General features: G+C 45.5%; 1 protein-coding gene across 3 annotated transcripts in view; it reads left to right on the top strand.

The window, feature by feature from the left end:
* Positions 1 to 21,776, top strand: part of CFAP61 (cilia and flagella associated protein 61) — a 1,856,219-nt gene that overhangs the window by 1,086,980 nt on the left and 747,463 nt on the right. For all 3 annotated transcript variants that reach the window (XM_086927518.1, XM_086927517.1, XM_086927519.1), the window contains one exon: positions 15,803 to 15,904. In XM_086927518.1, the coding sequence (XP_086783644.1) occupies positions 15,803 to 15,904 (102 nt within the window). The remainder of the gene's footprint in view (positions 1 to 15,802; positions 15,905 to 21,776) is intronic.

Here is a 21,776-nt window from a genome sequence, read left to right as displayed (position 1 = left end):
TTGCCACTGTACCTCGCATCAACAAAAACACCATGGGAGGTAGATCCTTCTCCTACCTGGCAGCTAAAACCTGGAACTCACTTCCCACTTACCTTCGACTTACCCAGAACCACCTAGCATTCAGAAAGCAACTTAAAACGTGGATATTTGACAAGTAATTCCCCACCCCTCCTCAAGCGCCTTGAGACCCTATGGGTATGTAGTGCGCTATATAAATTCTCTGACTTGACTTGACTTTGCTATTCAGAGAGCCCATCGGGCACCTGTCCCTCCGTAGCGCCCGGGGGCCCCACCTCGGACAATTATTGCGCGGATCCTTAACTACAGAGATCGTGATACTATCCTGGAGGCTGCTCGCCAACATGGTGATCTAAGGCTCGACAATGCTACCATCCGACTCTTCCTAGATTTCACGCTGAAGGTCCAGCAGGAGCGCCGGTCCTTTGATGGAGTGAAGAAAGTGCTCTGAGAAAAGGGCATCAAATATATGATGTTCTTTCCAGCAAAACTCAAGCTGTTAGCAGATGGCAAATCCTTTTTCTTCACCTTCCCGTAGGATGTACATTCCTGGTTGGAGGAACACATGGGTGCGTTGGGGGACCCTGGATCTAGGGGCGGCTGGAGAAACGCGGTGCCGCAGTCTCTGACATCCTCGATTGACTCAGTGGGAAGAGAACGTCGACAACGGGGGGACACTATGCCCATTAACAGGAACGGGCCTCGAAGTCTGTCGGCCTCGTAGGACAAGGGGTGAGGTGGCCCGGACCGCTTGGAAGCGCAGGTCTTTTGCGGAAGTTCACATGATGTATATTGACTCTTCTATGCATGTAATGACTGCACACTAGGGGTGGCACTGGGCTCTATCCTGGAGGGTAGATGGCGAGGGGGGCCCCTTCAGGACTGGAGAAATCAATACTGGGCCGCCTGGTACTGTTGGAGGGAGGGGAGGAGATCCACTGAATGTGATTGGGAGGCCTGAAAGTGAATTCGAGGGTAATAGAGCAGGTTGCGGCAGCTAACAGGTTGCAGTATGGGGCTCACGGGAGCCCTCAAGTTGCGGGACTAGGTAGCAGTACTCACCCCCTAAGTTTTCGTTGAAAAGGCTACAGGCGCTCTGCTTGTTGGGGGATGTCTGGCCACGTTGGCCGGCATAGCAGGGTAGCAGGGAGGGGGGACAGTTTTAGGGATGGGGGGGACAAGGTTGCTTGTGTGTTTTTCTATTTTTTCTTCTTATATGATGTATTAGTTTTGGCTCCAAAGGCACTAGCGGTAGGCAAGCGGGAAGCGGGGGGAGGGAGGATAAGGCAATTGTCCCCCCGGAAGTTTGTGTCAACTCTCTTTAATGCACATGCCACATGCCAGACACATTAGTATTCTATCATGGAATGTTAACGGCCTACAGAACAAGATAAAGCGTACCATGGTACTCCAATACTTACATAGACACGCACCAGACATCGTCCTACTCCAGGAAACGCACCAACTTGGGAATCACTGTGAGGCCCTTAATAGATTTGGATACACGCTGCGGGCGCATGCCGGTTTTACCACAGGCTCCAGGGGGGTGGGGATACTCATTAAGCACTCACTACCGCTAGTTATCGGGAGACAATGGTTGGACCCCCTGGGGCGCTTTGCGGCACTGACGGCTCAGTGGGAGGGCAAGACGATCCCCCTTTGCTCGCTGTAAATTCCTCCTAGACTACACGGCACCACTCTCCCGGACATTGGGAAATTTTTGCTGGAAATTACATCGGGGATCCTGATCCTGGGAGGAGACATGAATGCAGTAATGGAGAGAGACTTGGATAGATCACAGAATCAACCCACCAAGGGGGGGGGGGACTATCACTTCCGTGACTTTATACGTGCTATGGGCCTGGTGGATCTTTGGAGGGCACACAATCCCCTAGTTCGGCAATACACACACATATCGGCAGCTCACGGCTCAGGGTCTAGAATTGATTATCTATTCACGCAGGTGGGGTGCATGGGTCTGTTCCAGGGCGGGTGCCATAGGGCCAGAGGGATATCTGACCATTCCCCAGTGGAAGTATATCTCCGGGGTCCATAAAGAGAATGGGTCAATCCCCCCCGGCTAGATACATTTATCGAAAGACCAGGAGTTTCAGGAGGGATTCAGAGAGCGAGTAGGCCAATATTTTACTGATAATGTGGGGTCTGTTAGCTCGCATAGTATTGTATGGGAGGCATATAAGATCGTGGCAAGAGATTTTGTGCAGGCAGAAGTGGGTAAGCGGCGTAAGGACAAACACGCGCAAATAGACAAACTAGAACGGGACCTGCAGGATCTGGAGGGCGTGGGAGAGGGATCCCCTGAGCAAAATCAGGACAGGAGGCATAGGCGACAGCTCTTGGAAAAAGAAATAAGAGATATGCTCACTGATCAGGCAAGATCTCATGCTCTGGCAATCCAGAGACGAGTCTATTACCTGGGGGACAAGACCAACAAAATGATAGCCTGGCTGGAGAAACGAGATCGGGAGCGTAACTGGGTACCGGGGATCAAGCGGTTGGACGGGGCTGTGGTAACCACAGGCAAAGAGATAGCGGCGGAATTTGCACAGTATTATGATAATGTCTATAGATCACACACCACAAGGAGGGAGCAGGAATGCAGAGATTTTTTGGCCCCCTTGCAGCTGCCTGCCCTGGAACAAGTGGGTAGGGATAGCCTAGAGTCCCCATAATGGTTAAGGAAGTGGAGGATGCCATGAGTGACATGCAGGCAGGGAAGGCACCGGGACCCAACAGGTTTCCGGCTGAAGCATTTGGGTGCGTATCGAGCCGACTCGCGCCCCATATGCTGAATATGTTTAACGAAGCCAAACAGAAAGGGGCACTTCCCAAGGACCTGCGATCGGGGACAATTGTGGTATTCCACAAAGCCGGTAAGCCGCAGGAGCTGTGCAGTTCCTACCGGCCTATATCCCTACTTAATTTTGAAACGAAGGTACTTGGTAAAATATTGGCTACAAGGCTAGGGGCAGTTATCCAGTCATTGATCCATCCCGACCAATCGGGCTTCATGCCCCACAGGAGCACGCGACTAAATTTAAGGCGTATGTTCGGAGTCCTGCAGGGGGTGGCGGCGCGACCCGAGGTGCCTGCGGCCTTATTGTCATTGGATGCCCGTATGGCGTTCAACAGTATGGAATGGCATTATGTCTACGCTGTCCTTGAAAAGATGGGGTTCGGAGACCAATTTCAAACATGGGTGCGACTTTTATACACTGAGCCGCTCGCGAGAGTTCGGGTCAATGGAGTGTTATCAAGAGAGTTTCATCTGAGCTGGGGCACACGTCAGGGTTGCCCCCTCTTGCCTACCTTGTTTGCATTAGCTCTAGAACCTCTGGCACATTGGGTGCGGGCAGACCCCATGGTATGGGGCATAGACCCTGGTGGGGGATGGGAGCAACGTATCTCATTATATGCTGACGACATCCTCCTTTATGTACAAAGGCCCGACGCTTCCATTCGAAGACTAATGGAAATTCTACATGAGTTCGGTACCTATTCCGGGTACCGTATAAACTGGGACAAGTCCCTGGGACATGTCCTGGCGGGGCCGCAGCCGCGGCTGTCAACAGACTGTCGCGGCCTGGCCTGGAAGGACATCTTTAAATACTTAGGAATCTGGATCACACAGTCAGACTCAGAGTTTTTGCGCCTGAACGTGTTGGCGCAATTGGACCATCTTCACAGGGATGTAGAGCATTGGAGATCCCTCCCGCTCTCCTTGATGGGGCCGTCTTATTCAAAATGATGACCCTCCCTCGCCTGCTATATGCTTTACAGTGTACTCCCTTTCCAGTCCCGGACCAAATCTTTAGAACGATTGAATCTGAACAATGTTCCATTTTTTTGGAGTGGTGGATGTCCAAGAATATCTCTGCAAAGGGGACCGTATGAGGGAGGATTGGCCGTGCCGGATGTCCGACTCTATTACTGGGCGACCCAGTTAATCAATGTTAATGGATGGGTGTTTGCCCCAATGGAGGAACCAGCCTACAGGGTGGATAGGTAAGCCTTTGGTAGCAGTACCTACCTAGCAGCCCTATATACCAGGGACCGGCAGGGTCGAGCTCTACCTCCCCAGACGGCAGCGGTGGTTGGAGTGTGGAAACGGGCGACAAAACTACTAGGATGGTAAGCAAAGCTCACGGAACAGACTCCTCTGTGGGCTGGTACCTTTTTACCGGAAGTGGCAAAACTACAGGAGCTGCGTCAGTGGAGCATAATTGGTATCGATGTACTGGGAGATATCTGGAAACGGGGGAGGTTGGTAGAATTTGCAGACTTACAGGCTGAATTTCAGATGGGGAGTGGGGAGTTCCTACACTACCAACAGCTTGAGCATGCCATACACCGTCACCTACTGCAAGGGGAGGATATACCTGAGTACGCTCCGCTGGAGGATATATGTTACTCCTAGACCCCATGATTGATAAGGCTATCTCCCTCACATATAGGAAGCTTATAAATAACATTGCTGACCCACTGGGGCCCCTGCGGGAAAAATGGGAGTCTGATCTGGGGCTGCTAGAGGATGATGACTGGGGGGAGGCCTTGCAGTGTCCCCGTGAAGTGGCGATTCGAGCTAGGTTTAGGCTCGTCCAATTGCGCATCCTGCATAGGTCATACACCCCACGCACGACGCAATACCTGATAGGTTATGTGGACTTCGCTTTTGCATACGGGGGTGTGGGGAGGAAGGGACCTTCTTCCACATATTGTGGGACTGCGCCACAATCAGGGCGTACTGGTCCAGACTGGCGGGAATCATGTCGGAAGTGGTGGGAACGGACGTTCCGATGGAGGCCAGATGGCATATCTTAGGAGTCACCAGTGACACCCCCTGGCCGAAATAGGACAAAATTTGGTTCGCTTTGGCGAGTATGGTGGCCAAGAGAATCTCTTGCCTACATTGGAAGAGAGATCTAGATTGGTACCAACGGGCTGAAAAGGTCATCTACAAAAGTCGAGGTTGTCCTAAGAAATGGGAAAAAATATGGGCGGCTTGGAGGAGGTATAGAGGGGAGTGGATGGACTCTCAGGCGGATGACGCACCGTCCTGAGGGGAAACGGAGGTGGTATCTGTTGCTCTGTGTCTGGGCGCCTGCTGAGGTAGTCCAGGGGCACATGCACGCAACAGGTTCCTTGGGCTATGGAAGTAATACGAAGGGGCACGTTATGCTCCTGATGTGGAGAGGAAGGAGTGAGTGGTGGGTGGGGATTGTAATTTGTCTGCACTAGTGGGTTCAAAACTGGAGGTCTAGTAGTGCTTTGTCAATGGGGGGAAGGGTCTGTCGTGGTAGGTGGGATTGCTCGTTATTATTGATTCTGTAGCTGATTTTCTTTGTAAATAATAAATGAACTTCCTTTGCTAACCGATGTGCAAATGATATAGAGCTAGTTTTTCAAATAAAAAGATTTATAAAAAAAAATAGATGCTTGAGTACTCAGTGAAGGTGGGGAGAAGGTAGTACAGTTGGCATAGCCTTTAATCAACCACATTCAAAAGCATAGTATCTCTGAATAATCTCCAACTATCCTTCTTTTAGACGTCCTTTGACTCATACAAACCAGGCACAGAGCGATCACTAGACCACCGCTCACATTGCATCAAAACTGCAACATGTTCATACAAGTCTCCAAAATTAATTAACAATAGACACACTAAGTACAAAACAAGGTAGCCAAACTGTACAGTAATATTGTTGTATGTCGTTTTAGAATCCGAATGGATTTTTCCGATTCATGCCCTTAAATAGGTACAATTCACGTTGCCCTTATATAGGCATAGAAATCAAGCCCTTATTTAGGCATAGCCCATGCTACTCAAAAACAGGCATGGCTACTTTTATCCGTTCACCAAACGTCACAACGATTTCTTGGAAAACCAGCTTAAGCTGTGAGGGACTTCCCCTTGCTTGAATATTGATTTCTCCAAGAACTCAGTTTTACAATGAACAACTAGTCCCTAGGGGTTCATTCATGACGTTCATATGCCTGACTTTATATCAAACAAGGCATTCCTAAACACATTCAAGGTATAAATATACCTTCACTTGCTATAGCAAAGCACGGTGGTTCAGAGCAGTTCGATGACCTACTTGCCTGACGCAGCTCGCTACAGCAGGTGCCGAAGGAAGCCAACTCTCCAGCTGACGCACTGATCAGGAAGCTGCCCTCCTCTGCTGAGAAATCCAGCTCCAGTGTTTCTGACTCCCCTTACGGGGTGTTGGGAAATCGAGTCCCGAGACAGAGATACCAGACCTCCTTCATTCCAAGGTATGGAGATGATTAGAACCTAGAAAAACCTTTGGTAGATTCTTGGCAAAACTAAACCTATGCAAACAAAAGATCATACTTACTTCTTCCCTCGTACTAGATTTAGGTTAGGTACATTGGGGTAGGCGTATTTTAGAAGCACCAGTTGAGCATTTTAGTATGTGCTATTTATGTATGTATTTGTATATGGCTTAGAAACCATACACTCTTACAGTATTATTTTATAACTCTATTCTCGCTGTACGTATTATACTTTCCATTCTGTCTAATGATTGTAGCAGTTCACCTCTCTTGCATGAGAAAGAAGACTGTTCAATAAACCTTTTTTTGAAAACGCCCGTCTCTCTATTTCTCTGCAACTCTGTAGAAACGAAGCATGCACGATTGACTGAGTGAAATACTTATCTATTGTTTCCACGACTCTGAGAGATATATTCTTATTCTTGGGAAACAAAGTTGTCATGTTTATGCAGTTGTCAGAAGCTAATCCCTTCTTGTGAATTTGAGAAAGTTTCTAGGGGCCTCTGAGCTAGCTGGCACTCACAATTAAGTTTAGTATTTTTGATAGAGACCTATTGACTTAAGCCCTACGTCATATCTATAGGATATATTATTCCAATGAACAGAGCTGATTGGGAATATAGGAATTACTCTACAATATTAACTATAAGGCATACACGAAATCCACTTTATGAACCTCCCTATTGTGTCCCAGTAGATCGCATGTCAATATTCAAGAAATAAAATTGAAGTACCACGATCTTTTGCTGGCTCCACACCAGTTGTGGTGTTGGATGAGGGGCGGATTCTTACCCCTCTTCTATTGACTTCTAAGAAATAAGCACAGTGACATAGTGCTTCCCACACGTATCCTGATATAGCTGGGTACTTCAAAGGTTTGGGCTTATTTGATGGATCTCTTCTTGATGAATTTATATTATATTTTCAACAATCTAAGATAAATAGACTTCAGTAATTCTTCCTTTTATGTGAGGACGGATATTCCTTATTCTTTTTGTGCCCTGAAGAAGTCCACATGTATGTGGACGAAACGCGTTGGCTGACCCTTTCTGTGATATATATTGACGATGCAACAATAAAGAGAAGAATTTCAACTATTACCGGAATATTGTGGATATATCTGGAATTGGACGAACGTTTGTAGAAGTAGTGCACCTCTGCTTGCTTGTTTCCGTTTTCACCTTACCTAAGTTGGCACTCTTTGGGCGGAAGGTGCTTGCAGTGTGTGCACACATTGTTATATTCAAATTATTGGATCCAACAAATTTTTGTCTTGGGAGATATCAGTTGCATGTGCGGCATCAGTTTGATCCACTGCCTTTTTCTGTTGTCTCAAAATTCAAGTTGTCTGCATTACTATAAGGCCTTCTACAAAAAAGGCTTTAAATGTGCATGAAATGACCATCTACATATTTTGCATCAGTTTTAGGCAGTCCAAGTGCAACTAGCGAAAACACTGGGGCGGATTCTACCGAATATAGTTGCCAACCTTTAACCACTTTCAGCTGTACCTGAATGCACATTCACTCCACCTGGTTTTTATAAACCCCTGAAAACACACCCTTGATTTTTAACTAGCAACATGGAGCGAAGCTACTAGGTAACTCTTCGTGGGGTTACCCTTGTTCGAATTCAAGCTGGCCTGGCCCACTGTACCCTAGTACACATTCTGTCTCGTCTTCATTTTTCAAACACAAATATAGTAATGAATTAATTTACTCTATTTAACATGTTTTAAACAAAACTAGTTGTGTCGACTTGTGCCAAGTCCAAAGCAGAGTGTTGGAAATATAAAAAATACATTTGCATTCGGAAAGGGAGTACTTTTGAGCGTTCAAAGTGGAAAAACGTGTACTAAAGATACCTCCGTTTTCTCCCACTTTTTCATAAGTTAGTGCTCGCAACGGTCCTGAATTGGGTTATGTCATTGTTACATGTTTTGTAATTCCTGTTTTTACAGTTTCCTCTCATTTTATTGTAATCATATTCTTTAAACCATGGTTCAGAAATGTGTGTGTTTATTTTCATTTACTGTAATTATCTGCTTTCACTGTCTTGTGGTTATCATGGCCCTAATGTCCAAAGTAACGCAACACACATTGTTGCACTGATTTGTACATTCTGGAGTTACAATGCCTATAAATTATATCTTCTATCTTGAAGCAGCTCTTGTATTGTTCCCCTAACCGATAGAGTCATTGCCATGCATGCACTCTTAATATTATGGGCCAGGCAAAAGTTCATGGATATCTAGCTTAGGTATAAGTGGAAATTATCCAAAATGGGTACTGTTCTACTAAAAATTGAGAAAGCAAAAGAGGATTTGCTTTTGTAGCTAGGAACATCGAAAACATTGAAGGTGTGGGGTAGAACATTGGTGTGGTTACTGTGGAAGGCACAAGGGAACAGACCCCTATACCTCAAATCATTGGAATATCTCATAAAGTCATTGCAATGCATTCCCTCCCCAACTTGTGAGGAGTGATTTCAATGCAGTGACTTTGTGGCTCCATAGAACACTTAAATCGCAGCTGGGAAGACATGGGAAGCAATTATCTGAAATGGTTAATCCTAAATTGCAATATTCTCATCCCTTCTCTATTTTGTAAGAGCTTAAGGAGTGTTTTTATTGCATCTCCTGGATTGCCCGAGATGCTACATATGATTCCACAGATATTTTATATTTTTGTGGAACATGATTACATATTACACACCTCAATATCCAAGGACTTAACTATAATTACTAGAATAACATCCCCTTGAGTTTAGCAACAAATTGATTGTCATGCAGGCAGTAAGAGCAGGAGAGGCAAATGAAAATTCCCTAGGACAGAGCTATTTTTTCTGTCATGCTACTTTAAAATCATAATTCTGCACAGGATCTAGCAATGGCTTTACTGCACTATATATTTGATGGGATCTAACTGTTGTAGGACCACATATTATTAAATATGTGAAGTTTGTATATTTCTGCAATAATGGCATCCCTTAGCCCTCCTTTCTTGCTGCTCCTGTACACACTGTCCCTCTGGTAATTAAGAGTCTTCTCTATTGTACAGATAATATAGGAGAACTGGGGTCATTATGGATTTAATGACGATGGAGGGTTACCAGCACCTGGAGTTTTTGGAAGGAGGAACTTGTGTAGCCAAAGCCAGGACCATTCTATACAAGGAAATATATATGTGTATTAAATACATTTTCCCTTTATTCTGAAGTAAGTTACAACAGACTTAAAAGGGAACAACTTAGAACTTGTACCATTATGCCATATAAGTATGTTCGTATTCATCTCAACGATCAATTCGTACCCTTCACGCGTCGTTCGTTGAATCATCCCTCTCACATCCTCATCTTTTGATGGGCTGGCGGCGCAAATGTACATAATGTCTGAACCAGCTCCAACTATCTTTAGGACAGGAGGCTTCCGATATAAGTTCCTCATAAAATTGAGTTTGCTCACAGCAGTCTGTTAGTTCAGACAGCCACATTTTCATAGCAGGCCAGCTTCTGCAAACCCATTGTTTTGCATCCAACCATTATGCCAGCATCTATGCTAGGGCGAGACTTTGTGTTGGAAGGGAAATACTTTTTTGACCCAGCTAAGAAGCTCTATAACTGGAGACGTCTGCAGGGTAGGTTAATTTTCCTCATAATGTGCCTCCGGTATTCAAATGTTCTCGCATATGTCCACCCAAAGTGGGAAAACCCTGCATCCTCATCCCTAAAACATGTGCATCAAAAGTCAGCTCCCCAGTATAATATAGCTTTAAGCTTCTTAGGTGACTAGCAGCTATAGTGCTGTTAAGGGGGCCAAAGCATTCAGGTTCCTGGTGGAATTCTGCCGAGATTTGTCTGCACCTTTCTTTGATTCTATGATACAGGAAGATGTATAGTGGAGTGAGCTTTACGTATGTTTTCAGCATGTCTAATGTAATGAAATTCCCTCTCTCGTATAGCTGTATTTATATTTAACTCATATGACTGTGATGTCACTTTATGGTTGCCAGTCATGGGAAAGAGTGGGTGTGTGGTGAGAGAACTGTGCTGTCTGTATAATACTTTAGAGGCTGTGCAGTGGCAGGTGCGGCTCCTCCATTAGGGCGGAGGAGCGTCGCCCCACTGCTTTCTCGTGGTGTGAGAAGCAGAAACATAAAATGGTATTTTAAATACCATTTGATGTTTCTGCTTCTCGCACTGCGAGAAAGCAGAAGGGTATGCCTGGTAGGGGGCAGGCGGGTGGGCGGGGCAGGGAGGAGTGGCTTGCCCAGTGCTGTGGGCCCGGACTGTTTGGTCTGCCCTCTGGGCCCAACTAAACCAGTCATGGGCACTCTGCCTTGTCTCTATGTAGGCTGCATACAGCCTACATAGAGAAAATGGCCTCCACATAGGCGCCCATCCCGGTGCCGTCCCCATCAATCACAACCAACGCTGCCATTGCAGCATTGTGTTTGCTTTAGGGTAAGGGAGGGAGGCTGCCTGTGGCTGATTCATGTTTAGGAGAGCAGCAGGAAAACGCAGGACCCGGCCAGGAGCTGAGGCAGCACGGGACCCGGTAAGGTACGTTTAAAAAAAATTCTAATTAAAACCTCCCCGCGGATCCCTACTTGCGAGTCATGCCGGCCGCGAATGTGCAGTAGACCATGTATATTTCCTCAGTCGCCACTATTTGTTTTGACCATGTGGCATTTGGGAGTGGGCTGGGATCTGCAAGATCCTTTTCTACCACTAGATGGACAATGTAGCTTTGTGGTTTAAACCAGTAGTGTGTGAGTGGGCCTGTGCACATAGGTAATACAGTTCCATGTTAGGACCGTAACTCCCCCTTGTTTTTCCAGCAAGTTTTCATTTTTCCACTGGATTCTGTTTTTTGTTGTTTTCCCAGGCGAGCTTGATAAGCAGTCTCGTAAGAGACCGAAAGAAGCTTTTGTTGACAGTAATGGATATGTTCATAAAGTAATATATATATATTTTGGAAGTATAATCATTTTAAGTAACCCAGTTCTACCAGTGAGCGTGAGCTAAAGTTTAAGCCATCTGTTTATCTATCCCACAAGATTATTCATTGCACTGTCATAATTAAGCCCAATGATTTAATTTTTAACGTGACTCAGCCAAAAACCCATGTATTTAATGAGTTCTTAGCGGTGTTGAAATGGAAAATCAATTTTTACCCAAGTCTGGTAAATTCCTGTAATATGGGGTTATTCTTCACCGGGGTTCCGTGAGCTAAAGCATTATTTCATTGGTATAAAGTGACATCAAATGTGGACGATTGTGGAAGGATTACATGTGTTGTGCATTTTTTTGGCTGGGCTTAGCAGCCAAGAGCTCAAGTGACAGCGCAAATAATAAAGGGGATATTGCAGTGGCGGCTCCTCATGTAAGGCAGAGCAGCGTCGCCCCACTGTTTTTTGCAGTGACACAAAGGAAAAATAAAATGATAATAACTCAAGTTATTATCATTTTATTTTCTCCTACTTCCACCAGCTTTGCATTAGGGGGCGGGGGCAGGGGAGGAGTGGTAGCACCCTCCTAAAGTGCGCAGTGACTGCTTGGCCAGCCCTCTCGGGCCGCCCAAACAGTCTTGCGCTCTTCGCATGTTCTCCATGCAGGCTCCATTACAGCCTACTTGGAGAACATGGCCAGGCCCCAGTCAGCGTCTGAGCGCCGGAATGGCGCTCAGACCAATCACAACGCTGCTAAAGCAGCGTTGTGATTGGCTGACTGGTTGCCTTGGTGTGCTTCCGGTAAGGGCCAATAAGAGAGGACTATGGGGCGAGGAAGTGGCGAGAAGGTAAGTTTTTATTTTATTTTGTTTTTATTCCTGCGTCCTCCCGCCCCTGCCCCTACCTCTTGCGTCCTACACCCCCTACCTCCGATCAGTGCCAGTCTTTCTGAGCTCCACGTTCTAGTGGAATTGGCAGTGAGACCCATTCATTTATATATAACTTAGCTACAGGCAAGTATATATTATGCCAATTAGTTTCAAGAAAAAATTGGGTATTCGATTCGATCTCATATGTCTTGAGATGGTGCCAATCAAGCAAGTCAAAGGACTTTGTAGCATCCAGAAAGACTGCCACTGCATCTGTATGTGGCTTGATTTGGTGGAGGGTGGCAAATATGGTGCTTTGATTGTGTATCGTTGACTTTCTATGAATGAACCAAGCTTGGTCCAGCAACACCATTTCGAGATCAACATGAGTAATTTGTTGGCAATAAGAATCGCAAATATTTTAGCGTGGCCATTGATTAATGAAAGAGGCCTTTTTGTAGGCTCTACCCCAAATGTTTGGCCTTCTGTTGCTGAGCCCCTTTTTGTTGGCATTAGGACTCTGTGCACTTTGCCATGACTAGCCAGTGTTAAAGGGCTTGTGCTCCCTACCTAAAACATGGTATAATTTGCTTACACCTGATTGGTACATTTCATTTACTTTACTTAGTTTCTAGTAAATGGTACTACACGTACCCAGGGCCAGTACATTAGATGCTACAAGCCCGATTGACCTGGAGCACTCATTGTGCTACTTAATAAAGTAGCCTTTTAAAACATTTCTCAGGCCTGTCTCTACAGGATGTAATGCAGTGTTAAAATGCTACTTTTGACCTGGCAAAATAAATCTTTTGCCAGTCCTAAGCCTTCCTTTTGTATCACATTTAAGTTAACCTTAAGGTAGGCCCTAAAGCAACCAGGTTAGTCCAGTTAAAAAAGTTACCTTTTCAACATCTGCCGCAAATAGTTTTGTTCGCGGTGGGGGGCCGAAGTGAGGAGTAGGGAGAGCTTCATGGATTGTGGATTGTATTTAAAAAGTAGGACATGTGAGTTTACATTTCACATGTTCTAGCAGTGAAAAACTCCTAAAGTCGTTTTTTTCACTGTTGCAAGCCCTATCTCCTCAATATTGGACCCCCATAGCCTGTTATCAGTACACTCCTGGACTTGCAGACATTACAAGAGGAAGGACTGTCCTGTTCCCCAGAAGACTGCCCTGCTGCTTGAGGCCTGCCTTGTTCCCCAGAGGACTGGACAGCTGTTTGGGCCTGCCTTGTCCCTCAGATGACTGTCCTGCTGCTTGAGGCCTGCCCTGACATCTGAGAAGGAAGACTGGACCTGATTCCTTCACCCCAGGCTACTTGATTGACTCCAAGGGTCAGTTGGCTGGCAACCTGTGCAGAGCTATAGGGACACAACAAGCTCCAGCTCCTCCTTGCAACTGCCCAGCTGACTTGATGCGCTGGACCTGCAACTGGATCTGCCAGAGCCCTGCTGGTCTCTGCCAGAGTGAGTCCCTGATCCCCAGAAGGTGCCCCCCCCAGGTTGTGGACACTTCGCTGGCATCAAAGTGCACTCATCTATCAGAAAAGTTGAAATCCTGAAGTTTGGGGCCCTTCATGATGGTAAACAGGCCCATTTGCGCAAAGACTCGCACGACGACCACCAACGCAAAGCTCCTTTGAGCCTGGCCTTTTGCTTTACAACTACCGCCAGCAACGACTGGCATATGTGAGATCTGCACTTCGCGCTACAGCAACAACAGCCTGTGGGAACTGCCAATGGGAAGTTCCAGCAACATCTGTCTGCGATGCCCAACATGATCTTAATGCTGCAGTGACCACCGCACACAACACCAGGCCTCCTCTTCTTACTACAGCGATGACCATCCAAGACACACTCCCTGCTCCTTGTAGCCCCCCCCCCCACAAATGAAAATCTTCAAGCCAGACTTTGAGAATGTACTTTTTCAGCCGGGACTAACCGGGTTCCTTTATCCATCCCACGCTTCATCATGGTCAGCCTCAGCTTGTGACTTTGCCCCGGTCTAGCAAGACCAGATGACCGCGAGTGGAGCTTTGTGCTTTTAGGTGTTATATCTACTTAAAATATTAAAGTTTAATATATCCAGTTCCACTTATTGTATTTTTGTTGTTCAGGTATCATTTTATTTGTTAAAATGTATTCTATTTTTTCGAAATTGGTTTGGGATTTTTCTTGTGTTTTGTGTTCATCTTGTTTCCGTTGGTGTCCTGCATAAATAGTTTACACCTTGCCCCTACGTTAAGCCTGACTGCTTTTTTGCTAAGCTACCAGAGGGTTAGTGACTTTTTTGGTTCACCGTGACAAGGATTGTGGTTGTTTCCCGAGTGGGTGTTCCTCTCCCCTCAACCAATAACCCAGTTTCTTACAGACCTGTATGATTAGCAATTTTGTGCTTTTTGGTGGATTTCAAGAGTACAATCAGAATAGCTTGGCGGGTGGGGGTAAGGGGGTAGTGAGCCTGTAGCTATGGCGTGGGGCAGCATACCAGAATAGGTGTTATACATTTTAGTGAGCAGACAGGCTTGAACTGTGAATGTTTAGGCGCAGTCTCAACTAGTTGCCCAGAACAGTTGTCCCATGAAAGCTCTTCATCTGCTGTGGTCGACCAACAGTCTGGGGCAATGAGTACAAACTAATTCTAATGAATAACAAGCTTTCCTGCATCAAAGAGTTTCCAGTTGTTGCTACCCATTTTAAAGTGCAACGTTATTTCTCTTCTCCGATAGCGTCATAACCATGGGACCTTGCCAAGCAGGTACTCATTCTGTATCCAACTGGGCACACATATAGACAAGGATCCTGGCCGGCCTCTTACCTTGCACAGAAGATAACATGTGTCAGAGGTGGTCCATGACTCTGTGACTCCAAGAGGACTGCACCTCTGCTTTGCTGCAGTGCTCAATAGGGGGCAGTCATCTTGTGCTGGTTTACACCTATTCTGGGGCCTAGTATGGTAGTCTAATACTTCCAGCACCATTGTGTTTTCATAATTTCGATGGACATCAGAAAGCAGAGGTTCAAGCATTTGGTGCCAATGAGTACTACAACTCCATCTTGAAAACATGCCCATTTTACGTTCGATTTCAATATATATCTAGGATGCGTAGAATTAGCGCCTGAACTCCGTGGTTTTACATCCAACATTTTGCAAGATGTTTGAAAAGTGACTGCTTTAATGTTTGAGTGTATAACTGCTACTGTATATGCTGCAGACTACTTTCAGGTAGATGTGCAAACAGAAAGTGGCAAATCCCGGTCTAATCAAGAAAGGCCTCGATATCCACTCACTTCATTCTCACCCTAATTGTTAGAGGAAAATTGCTTCAGGAATTGGAATTACTGTATGTTTGAGATGAGGCCGTTTTAGCATGGCTAACTATGGAAAGCTCTTGATATAGGTAGACCAAGCATCGGTTATGGTGCCTTTGTAATAAGAAGAGTAGCCCGTCATGGATAGCTGTTACTCAGCTACCATCCATTGGACACTCTTTAAATGCAACTCATTTCCCGAGCACCACATTTGCAGTTATATTTACTATATCATAAAAAGGTGTGTTTTGTGTGTAATTTATTCCAGTGTTTAGTCGAAATGCTGCAAAATAGAGCACCATCCACTTGTAACGTGCTGTGTTTTTACGTTTTTAGCCCACATTTGAGGTTTAACAACATTACATTAGTGTCTACTAATGGACTTTCCGATAAGAGGCTGACAGGGTTAAAGGATGGATACGGATTTCTAGCCAACAGGTATGTGTTCTTTTACAAATGTGTTTGACTTTTCCCAAAGTAATGTTGAATTATCTGACTCTGCCATCTCTGCATGAGACGCAAGACGTCCCACCTCATTCTCTGATTTGTAAGGCATGCGGTTTTGACCTAGTTGAGTGCCTGCTTTTGTTTGTATGCATAGTAACTATCTTTCCAAGTTAATTTCGCCTTTTCTTTTCTTTTCCACCGTTTTTCCAATTTGATTTGTTCTTTCTAGAGCACAAAGTTTGTACCAATTTTCTCAGTTTGAGGTAGTCTTTGTTTAGTATCCCCTGCAATGCCTTTCTTCTTTTTCAGCCCCATCGCGCCTTTATTGAGGAAGCATTCTACAAAGCCGCTATTACCAACCCGGTTTTCTCTTATTACTTCTGTCAGAAAATCTAAGACTGCGATGCTTGGTGTTTTCAACAACATTGTTTCAAGCATTTACCAAAAGTCTTTCTTATTTGATTCTTGCATCGGGTTGGGTGTCTCGTGCAAACAATTTGACGCTGTCATCAGAAAAAAATGTCTATTGTGTTGAATAAGTAGACCCTGGACAGGTAGGGATGACATCCCAATTTATTGCTGCCTTTCTTGTAGTCTTAGATTAATATGGTTATACAGCTGAGTTAGCGCAGGTGCGTGATTTACAATCTCTCATCTGATGGATCTTTTTAAATTGCTTGAGACTCAAAGGGACTCAGGAATAATAAAACAACTTGACTTTTGTGAAACCCATATGGCCTCACAGTAAGGACTAGGAATCAGTAATTGAAGTAGTTTTGTTGCTCTTTAATAATCATACAAATATATATATATTCACTGAAAAAACCATAGGTTTCACACCAGTTATAGTTAGCTGGAAATTTTACTGACATAAAACAATTGAAATTCCCACGTATAGTTAGTTGGACTCACTATAACTTGCGCGCCTGCAATGCACTGCTGATGATGTCACATATTACATCACTCATGACATGGTCAGTGACATCACTGATGACATCACTGATGACACCATCCAGTGAATGTGTGTCTTTCTGAAAAATAAATATGTTTTTTTATATGTATATGTAAAGGTCGATGGAAAAATAAATGTTGAAATAAGTGTCTTAATGTATGTTTTTTTATATGTGTGTGTTAGTGAGTGAATGACTGTCTCACTAGTGTCTTTATCAGTAACTACATATGTTTTAATCTAGTATATGTGAGTATTGATGTATATAAGTGAGTATTTGTGAGAGTGAGAGATTGAAAGAGTTCCTGTTTAAATAAGTATGTGTTTCTATAAGTGATTGTTTAAGAGAGTAAGTATGCAGTGGCGTGACTAGGGGGGTGCGGGGGGTGCAGACCGCACCGGGTGTCACCCCATCTGAGGGGTGACACCAGCTGCCTGGCCACAGACTAGCTGCTTTAGTAGTACAAGCCAGCGGACGCACCACCCCGCGCCGCCACACACGCACCGCACCCACCTGACCAGATCATGTTGTGATGTTAATGATCGTCACGGTCACTGGTGTCTGGTGGTGCGATGCGGATGCGGCGCGGCGTACCCACTGACTGGACAGGACTGCAAGCTCAAGCTCAAGCTGGCACAGTGCACACTCACTGTCTGGCAGAACTGAATTGAGAGAACGACTGACTGCACAATGCACATCGTGAAAACTTAGTTGACATTTATTTTAATGAACAGTGGATGCACGCAGGCAGTACGTTTACGGTACTTGGAGTTGGTTGCCAAACGTGGCGCATTCGCATTTATTTACGATACACTGCAGGCTGGGACCCGGAATATTTCACTCCTGCACATCGTGAAAACGTAGTTGACATTTTTTAATGAACGCAGTACGTTTACGGTACTTGGAGTTGCCAAACGTGGTGCATTTATTTCCGATACACACTATAGGCTGGGGGACTGTCACTCGAATATTTCACTGTTAAGGCAAGCACGCACGCACGCCATACTGTGAAACAGCCAGGCACTCTAGTACCTACCAACTAAAGTAGTTCCCGAGAGCGAGTCCATGCTGCCTGCCACCATTCATGGTGAGTGCAGTAGCAGTATCACATTAGCAAACACTCCTGGACACTGATTGAAATGACCCCTCAGTTAACGCCGGTACACCTTACACTAGTCAACGTGTGCAGTTTTTTGTAATGAAAAACATTGCATCGCCCGAATTTGATAGGTGATGCACGGGACCGTCAATCTATTAGCGCTACCAATGACGGCCCTGGGACAGCCCCCGCGCAGTGCGCACCTGCCTCTGAGCGCGTCACGGCGGTCACGCGCCCGCCAGGGAGTGAGTGAGTGTGTGTGCGGTGCGGACTGCGTCGTGAGAATAAAGAATTCATACGACGACATCAGAGACGACCACCGGCAGTAGTATCTTTTGTTTGATGATATCGACGCCGGGCCCGGCGCGATTCGCGAGCGCCGTCGTCTCGCTCACAGTCACCACTCTCCCCTTCAAATTTGGAACGGTGAGAGAGAGAAATAATATTATATACATTATTTATTAATATGATTGATGAAAACTGCATGAACAAAGTAAGTTAAAAATGATGTGGCAGTGCAGTGGCACACAAATGAACTGGTCTGATCATCAAATTCAGTACGATTGATTGCTTTCAGTTTTTTTTGTGGCACAAACGAAAACACGGCCCTCTTCAGGCAGGTGCACCACCAGGCTAAAGCTTGCCTTTTTCTTTCTTCCTTCCAGTTGGGCAGTGATTGACAGTCAGTCACGATAGGCCTGGGCCCGGGCCACCCCACCACACCTCATGTGATGTCCCCCCTGCTCTACCCTGCCAGCCGGTCAGAGCCCTATTAATACCAAACCAAACACCAGGAGCAGGGGTGGTTATTTAGACTGACTGTGTTCTGTCTGGAAGTACAGTGATATTTGATATTTATTAACATTTGTAAAGCGCTACTTTCGCTCCGGAGGGAGCATCTTGGCGCTGAGCTCGCAGAAGATCAACTGTGGGGAGCAAGGATCAGATAGCTGCGAGGACTGATGAGTCAGACTGAGAATAAATCCAAGTCTTCAGGGATTTCCTGAAAAGGCTTTCTGAGGGGGCATGCCTGAGGTTGGGGGGAAGACGATTCCATGCCTTAGCAGCCAGGAATGAAAAGGTCTTTCCGCCTTTGGTTTTTAGTTTTATTCGGGGTTCGGTGATTAAATTAGCACCTGATGACCTCAAGCAGCGAGTTGGAATATAACGCTGGAAGCGCTTAATCAAGTAAGATGGACCCGTGCTCCTGGTGGATTTAAAGACAGTGACCAGAAGCTTGAATAAGATTCTCTTATGGAGGGGCAGCCAATGAAGGGCGTTGAGGGCTGCAGAGGCCGAGGACCTACGGGGAAGTTTCGGGACAAGCCTGGCTGCTGCGTGTTGAACACTTTGTAATTTTTTAAGGGAAGATTTCTTGATGCCTGCTAGGAGGCCGTTACAATAATCCAGCCGGGAGAGGATAAGCGCCACCGCGACTGATTTCCTGGCTGAAATAGGCAGAAAATTGAAAAATTTCTTTAATTGCCTGATCAGACTGAAACAGCGCCCTGCGGTAATGCGCACATGCTCATCGAAGCTGAGGGATGCATCGAATTGAACTCCAAGATTGCGGGCTGAAGAGACCGCGCTCGGTGGTGCTTCGGAGTTATGAGGCCACCAGTCTTTGGGGGAAAAGAGTGTGCCTTTACCTAGGGGTATTATTTCGGTTTTGGCGCTGTTGCATTTTAGATGATTCAGGTTGAGCCAGGAAAAGACTTGTGAAAGGCAGTTTTGAAATCTAAGGGCAGCATCCGGGAGTCTTTTGTCAATAGTGACGACAAGCTGGGTGTCGTCAGTGGGCGTTTTGTTTCACAAAAGGTGTAACCAATGCTCCTTCTAGCAGCACAATAGGAATGCAGGCACATCTCAAGGTGTGCCTAATGGGGTGATGCTCTACAGAAAGACTATCAGTCAGATTTTGTGCACTTGATCCTCTTCAGATTAACACAGTAGGCCGCGTGTGTGGACAAATCTACCTGGCTGGGTGGGAATATATCAATGCTCTCCAGTTGACAAAAAGGGCACCTTGGCAGATCTTTCGAGTGAGTGTTGCTGGGGACTGTGCGGTAATGGCATTTTGTTTGCTTTGATTCTTGCACAAGTGCCACCATTGCCTACGAACGTAACGTTTGTTCTTGTGCTCGAGTGTCTACCATATATAACAGTATTACACCTCTTCTAATTTCTCTCGAGCAGACTTCACTTTAAAATAGTTTATTGGGATTAGACTGTAGACACTTGGTGCAGACAGATCTTTGTTTACCCAACAAATTCCAAAGCATTGTAGCTGTAAGATAACTTTGGTGGTGAATGCACTTGCTGGTGACATCTGTGTGCAGTTTAGTTACAGGCCGGCCTGACAGTGACTCATACAAAGTATAAAGAGACAGAGTTAATGTGATGTCCCAGGCAGCTGCTGCTGCAAAGTGAAGCATGCACCATGCAGGTCACAGATTTGTAATGTATTGTACGTAGGAAGCTCAGCCAGTTACTGCTTTCATCATTGCAGACATTCTTGAGTGAGATAGGTCTCAGGTTACCACCTTTTAATATACCTGCTTAATGAATTATGAACCATCTTTAAGGAATTGCATGCTAACTGCAAGGTATAAGTTTAGAAACAGTGCTTTTTGCTCAGTATTTCATTATTCAAACTTTTCACAAAAGTGCTCCTTTAGTAATAAAGACGCATTAGTAGTAATTGCTTTTATACACTGTTATTTGTTTCATTACTTGTGTAGATAATGCATCTGGCATTCAGACAGTGGACAAACTCTTACATTCAGGGAAAATTCAAAACCTGCCTTCAGTCATCTTTTAAGGACTAGTTGAAACCTGCACACATGTCACTTTTTTCTCCTGTAATGCACCGTTTGCAACCTCATGTATTTTGTTTGCTCCCAATTGTCACTTTTGGCTCTTGTAAGTTAACGTTTGCTTTTGTAATTTGTTCACTTGCAATTTTCTCCTCATGTTTCATTACTGTTCCTATTGTGAAGCGCTCTGACGCCTTTGGGTAAAGTCTGCGCTATATAAAAACGCATAAATAAATAGAAGACCGTAAGACGCCTGTCCGGCCCACCCTTCCAGCCTCCTAGGCTAGTCCTGACCCGGGCGGTGCATGTGCTTGCAGAAGTTGCAGTTGCACCCGGCCGGCTGCATGATTCATTGCTCAAGGCAGGCAGGGAGCAGGCCAGGCCTTTCCTTGAACTAGTCGTCACTTCACTTGCAGGTGGTTCACTTCACAGTTAGCTCACTTCATACGTATACTATGAAGTGAACTGCTTAAGTTTGGCTGAAATATGCCTGCTTTGCTGGCCGGTCTTCATCCTGCTGCCTTATTCTCCATCCTGGCAGTGGCAGCTTTGAAAGATGAGAGAGGGACAGAAAAAAAGCGGTAGAGAAGGAGAGGTGTAGTAAGAAAGAAGTAAGACCGTAAGAGAGGTGAAGGGAAGAGTGGTAATTTTTAGGACAACACTCTGGAAATTGTTCCGACCAGCGCCACTGGCCTGGGTGCCCTCGTTTGACATTTTCATGCTTTATGGCCTGTGTGCCTTCATGTGACGTTTCCATGCTTTCTGGCCACGGTGCCTTTGTGTGACATTTCCATGCTTCCTGGTCTGAGACTAAGTACTCATGTGTGACATTTCCATGCTTTCTGACCTGAGGACATTTCCACGGTTAATGGCCTGGGCTGGGTGCTTATATGTAGCATTTCCATGGTTTATGGCATGGGTGCTTATGTGTGACATTTCCATGCTTTCTGGCATGCTTATGTCAGGTCATCATTTACGATTTACTATGGTTTGAAAGT

This window comes from Lissotriton vulgaris, chromosome 6, assembly GCF_964263255.1.
Source record: "Lissotriton vulgaris chromosome 6, aLisVul1.2, whole genome shotgun sequence".
Classification (NCBI taxonomy): Eukaryota; Metazoa; Chordata; class Amphibia; order Caudata; family Salamandridae; genus Lissotriton; species Lissotriton vulgaris.
Note: the sequence above shows the minus strand (reverse complement) of the source record. Positions and strands in the feature narration are given on the sequence as shown.